Source organism: Pundamilia nyererei, unplaced genomic scaffold (assembly GCF_000239375.1).
Source record: "Pundamilia nyererei isolate P.nyererei 1_Seehausen unplaced genomic scaffold, PunNye1.0 scaffold01010, whole genome shotgun sequence".
In the NCBI taxonomy this organism is placed as follows: Eukaryota; Metazoa; Chordata; class Actinopteri; order Cichliformes; family Cichlidae; genus Pundamilia; species Pundamilia nyererei.
In genome coordinates, this window is record NW_005188411.1 from 1 (window position 1) to 5,494 (window position 5,494).

Genomic DNA, 5,494 nt, shown 5'->3' on the forward strand with positions numbered 1-5,494 from the left:
CGGAGGTTTCTTCCTGTTAAAAGGGAGTTTTTCCTTCCCGCTGTCACCAAAGTGCTTGCAAATAGAAGACTGTCTGATTGTTAGCTTTTCCCTGTGTTATCGTAGGGTCTTAACCTTACCATATAAAGCACCTTTGCTGATCTGTGGAACTTGGTCAGTCCGGTCTAAAGGTGTTTTTAAGGGTAACAAACAGACACTGTGTGTGTGTGTGTGTGTGTGTGTGTGTGTGTGTGTGTGTGTGTGTGTGTGTGTGTGTGTGTGCTGCAGATCTGCCGTTGAAACCACCACGTTCAGTCAGCCTGGTATTGATCTCCACCTGGAGTCTCCTGAGCAGTAAGTACTGTCCTTTCTACTCAGCAGCTTCACTCTGTTGCATCACAGTTTTTCTTCCCCCAAAAGGCAAACAGCTGCTGCCGACATGAGTAGATCTGATCGTTCTTTCTTGGATGAAGGGTTACTCTTTTACTGGATGTTCTCATAAATTAGCAGGGTTAGAACAGCTGTCATGACGTCATATGTGTGTTTTGTAGTCCATTTTTTGCTGAAGTTAGTTTGTTCTGATATCTGAGCACCGCTCTGCTCGCCTCTTATTCCTTATCAACTTTTCTAGCTGATGAAGTTTTCATCAGGTCATGGAAAGGTAGTGAAAGAGGCAGTTTGAAACGGTCCTCATATTTGTGAAATGTGTGACGGCTGACACCTGCTGGTCAGGAGCAGGAACTGCATGCATGTGACTGAAGATCATGGATCTTTCCTTTCATTCTGCTCCTTCAGGATCTGGATCTAACTCATAAATGTATTCCCAAAAGGTTGGTTCTGTTCATCTTTTCATAATCATCAGGTGACTCCTTCAGTCTCAGCTGGCTGCAGGTTTCCAACCTTATAAACAGGACATGAAACCAGCACCACTGATTTACAATGGGCTGTGAGGTCAGTTTATGATCATTAACATGCAAATGGTCATGACCACTGATCAGTGTCCACGAGTACCATTCACAGAGAGTTGGGGAATGGCTGCAATCACAGCATTGTAGGATGGTGACAGATGTACCCTTAGGCCCCTCCTCGATTCAGAGATGGTCTTTTCATGTGAGGAATCTCCCACTGAAAACATTCAGATGAACAGAATCAATTTTTTGGGATTTCCTTACCTGCATGATTGAGCGTGCATCAACTCCTCATAAATGTGTCCCTTTTGCAGCGCTCCCTGCTGGACAAACTGAACGCGCTTGGCTGCGTTAGGCTCGTGATGTTGGCTCGTATTGAACTTTAACCTCTTTGTTTCTGTGTTTCAGTCTGAAGTACAACCAGCCCAGCATCGTGCACGGGTCAGTATCTCTGCTTCTTTATGTCATCAGGGCCGCCTAACTTTAAAAAGTTGGGCGTACCGGCACAAAAGTTAGGCGCACACAAATTTTATAATAATTTATATAATATAATGTGTTTTCTGGATACACTGTGCTTTTTCAGCATTCAAAGATTGATGACACCGTGTCAGAGCACTGGCTATGAATTTCAGAAGGATCAGGCCTTAACAGAAAAGTTGCAATAGTTCTTTTCCTATTACAGCTACATCCACTTCTGTCGTGCCTAGGCTGCTCATTAGGGCTGGGTATCATCACTGATTTCTATAATCCATTCGATTCTGGTTTTCAAAGTCCTGATTCGATTCAACTTAGCCTCAGACAGTCAGAAATATTATAATTCTGATCATTTATCAGCACTGACTTCATCAGAATTGTGAACATCACAGCAGATGCCTTTGTGTGAAAGTAACTGAGAATAAAACACAGAAAAACATGAAGGAGATTTTCCTGGTCTGGCTTTTTATAGCAGAAAACCTTAAAAATATTCTACAATGTTCTGCATATAAAGTTTAAATTTCTTCAGTATTGAACAACAGAAAAAACAGGCTTTCTTGTCCGAGGTCATTTAAGTGAAAAAAAGAAAAAGACAGCAGCCACAGCGCTGTGAACAACGGTAGACTGGTGGGTAATAAGCCAATGAATAATACAGAAAACAGAGATTGGAGACGGGAACTGTTCTTGAAGTACAGAGAGAGAGAGAGAGCTAGCTGTGCATGGATGTGATTTTAATAGTCGTGGAAGCAAAACAGCAAAATTCATGACGACATTGATCAAATGTGAAGCGCAGTTTGCTTTTGGTTGGAGAGACAAAACCTGCAGCTCAGAATCAGCACAAAAAGACGTTAACACAACGCGGACCGGACACATCAGGATCGCTGAGCTCCGACAGCGTGTCCGTCTGCGGGCCGTCGGGTGAGAGAGCCGAGAACGACAAAGCTGATTCTGATGCGTCGGTCTGTGTTTACGTCTTTGTGTGGAGTCCGTGTACCTGCTCTCATCTGCTGTTTGGTTGTTGTTGAAATGGTTTTGTGAGCTTTAATCTGAGAATCTGGCGTTTCTGGCAAAACACAGTTATATTTAAAAGTCGATTCAGGATTTAATGAATTGATATCCTTTATTCAAGCTACTCACCTCCCACTTCCACCTGCACTTTCAACTGGACCACGGCCAATCAGAGAGGTCCCGCCCCTGACTATCTCTGATTGGTTTAGTCCACGATAGGGGCATAATGTGTGTCTGTTGTTGACCACAGGGAAGGTTGCAATATTTTTTTTTAGTCGCACCACTGAAAAATTTGGTCGCATTTGCGACCAAATTGGTCGCACTCTAGAGCCCTGGTCATTATGTTTGTACTTTTGATAAATATGATGATGATGATGGAGATGATGATGCCGTGTCTCTGTAATGGCAGTCGTACTGACGTGGTGACGGTGACGCCGTGGTTGGCTCCGGTGGTCTGGGAGGGAACCTTCAACCCGTTTCTCTTGGACAGCATCTACAAAAGGAAGAACATCACCATTGCTGCCACAGTCTTCGCTGTCGGAAAGTAAGTGTGACATCACAACGCTCCGGTTTCCCTGCAGGCCTAAAAGCAGCGTCTCTGGCTTTACCTTTGACCTCTCCTCTGCACAGGTACATCATGTTCCTGAAGGACTTTCTGCAGACGTCTGAGGAGCACTTCTTCGTTGGCTTCAGGGTGGACTTTTACGTGTTCACTGATCGCCCTAACGAGGTGCCCAAAGTGAACATGGCGGCCGGCAGAATGGTAAACGGATCCTGTAACCAAACGCAGCCTCTTGGCGGATTCTTTGTTTTCTGACTCTGCCTCCTTCCTCCTCTTCCTCCTCCAGCTGACGGTGCGCTCGGTGCCCAGCTCAAACCGCTGGCAGGAGATCTCAGCTCGCAGGATGGAGATCATCCAGAACCTGATCGAGAAGAAGCTTCAGAACCGCGCCGACTACATCTTCTGTCTGGACGTCGACTCAAAGTTCCACGGTCGCTGGGGGGCCGAGTCGCTGGGAGGACTTGTGGCCGTGATCCATCCAGGTCTGTTCTCCCGCACTGCCACGAAACCGTACAATAATGAGTTCGTGGTCGACGTTTCAGCTCGATCAAAAACACCCCACACACACATCCGAGTATTCCCACATCTGTAAACATCAGCAGAGAACCTCCAAAGAAACAAAGTCTGGCTGTGGGTCTCCATGGTGACCGCCGGCCAAATGTCTCGCTTATGGTCCAGGCCAGCATTTAGGGTCAGAGGTTAAGGCTGTTTTGGTGTCTTAGGATGTTTTTACTGAAACATGCCAATGTCTGACCTTTGACCTATGACCTTAAAGCTGTATTTTATTTTATTTATGATCGGAGCAGAATTGGCTGAAATCGTTGACTTCTGTACAAACTTTCACACATTCGTGCGTTGTTTTACGCTGTTCTGGTTTCTGGAGGTCAAACTCAGCTTTTAGCCAACCTAGCTACTTAAACCATCGCAGGCCTGCTATATTGTTGTGAAGACAAAAAGTCTGCGTAGTATAAGGTTTTTTCTGCGTGACCTTTATTTTGACTTTTCACCAAACTTTCACCATATGGAGCTGTTACTGGTATCTCCCATCACACAGAATTTGAACATAATATCTTGAAAACTGTGGACACGAGTGCTAACAAGCAGACAGATTACATCATCCCTCCTGTTGGGGCGAGAATTTCAGTTTAAGGCACATGCTTCAAATCACAAGGTCAAAAACAGGCATTACGTTTATGGCATACTCATATGAAAACAGAAGAGGTACAGAGACATCAACCCTAAAATAACAGCTTGACCTCCTCAGAGTACATCTCAAAAACTCAGGCCAAATTCTGAAAAAGATTTCAGGTGCGTTCACTTCTGCTTTCTGCGGCTTTGTTCTGCCCTGAACTTTTAGTGACATCGCTCCCACCTGTGTCTGCAGGTTACTACAGAGATGACCGCAGCAGGTTCCCCTACGAGCGGAGTCCTGCGTCCAACGCCTACGTGGCTCCCGGGGAGGGGGACTTCTACTACTGTGGAGGGGCGTTCGGGGGGTTGGTGGAAGAAGTTCACCTGCTCGCCAAAACCTGCCGCAAGAACTTTGAGGACGACGCCAAGAGGGGCATCGAGGCAGCTTGGCAGGAGGAGAGTCACCTGAACAGGTAGGAAAGGTGGCTGGGCAGGTGCTGGATGTGCTGGTCCTTGTTGTTATCGTTAGATGATTCTACTTCCTGCTTCTTTACTCAGGTATATGTGGATCAACAAACCCAGCAAGGTGCTGTCACCTGAGTACCTATGGCAGGACTTCAAACCCAAAAACCCAGAGGTCCAAATCATCAGGTTCTCCGGCGTCATCAAGAACTACGCCAACATCCGACCCAACTGAACCAGACCAAACTGGACTGAACTGGGTGAAATGAGCCAGTGTGTGTCTGACTTTGGGAAAGGCCTCGCACGTCTGACCTTCACCCATAAGCCTTCTCAGGAATCATTTTCAACCCCACCCCCAGACCTGCTACATTACCTCTGCTGAGCATGTGCAGTTTGTAAACAATTTATGCTGTTGAGTCATAGAAATGTCCCGCTCTCAGCCCCCCTGAGGTCTTTGATCAATTTCATGGAGCTGCCTCTAGTTGCCCCGATTCTGAGTTTCTTTGTGTTTCCTGATGTTTGTGTTTGATTTTTTATAACTTTTCCTACACGTGGAGCTGACAGGAGGCTCAGCTTCAACTGTCCAGGTAAACTTTGGGCTGTTAGGTGTGGGTTTGCTGCTTGTGTTTGACTGCAAAACTGTGATGTACCTGCATGTTTTTACCCACAATGCATTTTTCTAGCCTGACCGAGAGTCTCTTGGTGTGAGAAAGTGAAGGTGCACACCTCGGTGTGCTTCTCGTCCTGACTCGCTCACCATCTCAGGTAGTCTGTGTGACTTTTAGCTTACCTGAAGGACCAAGTGGATGCTGAAGTGTTCGTTGCCCATTCACAAGTCACAAGAACCACCAGACATGCACACCGGGACCACTTGAGGGTCTTCACGCTAACGATGCTCGAGGTCCCGTTAACAGTTAGTAACCTGTGGGCTGTGATGGGTGGCGAGCCACAGGAGAAAGGTTTAGGGTCA

The 5,494-nt window shown here is 46.3% G+C and overlaps 1 protein-coding gene across 1 annotated transcript; it reads left to right on the forward strand.

The window, feature by feature from the left end:
• The first annotated feature begins 2,731 nt into the window (after nt 1–2,731).
• On the forward strand, nt 2,732–4,759 carry LOC102204201 (globoside alpha-1,3-N-acetylgalactosaminyltransferase 1-like). Its single transcript, XM_005755130.1, has 5 exons — nt 2,732–2,913; nt 3,000–3,132; nt 3,218–3,413; nt 4,316–4,535; nt 4,621–4,759. The coding sequence occupies exons 1-5, from the start codon at nt 2,732–2,734 to the stop codon at nt 4,757–4,759; spliced, it is 870 nt and encodes a 289-aa protein (XP_005755187.1).
• The last annotated feature ends 735 nt before the right edge of the window (nt 4,760–5,494 follow it).

What these genes read in the sequence shown, in the direction of transcription:
- LOC102204201 (XM_005755130.1), top strand. Translation starts at nt 2,732, where the DNA reads ATGATGATGATGATGGAGATGATGATGCCGTGTCTCTGTAATGGCAGT. An exon ending in ACAGTCTTCGCTGTCGGAAA is followed by an intron (nt 2,914 to 2,999) that starts GTAAGTGTGACA and finishes TCCTCTGCACAG; the next exon opens with GTACATCATGTTCCTGAAGG. An exon ending in ACATGGCGGCCGGCAGAATG is followed by an intron (nt 3,133 to 3,217) that starts GTAAACGGATCC and finishes TTCCTCCTCCAG; the next exon opens with CTGACGGTGCGCTCGGTGCC.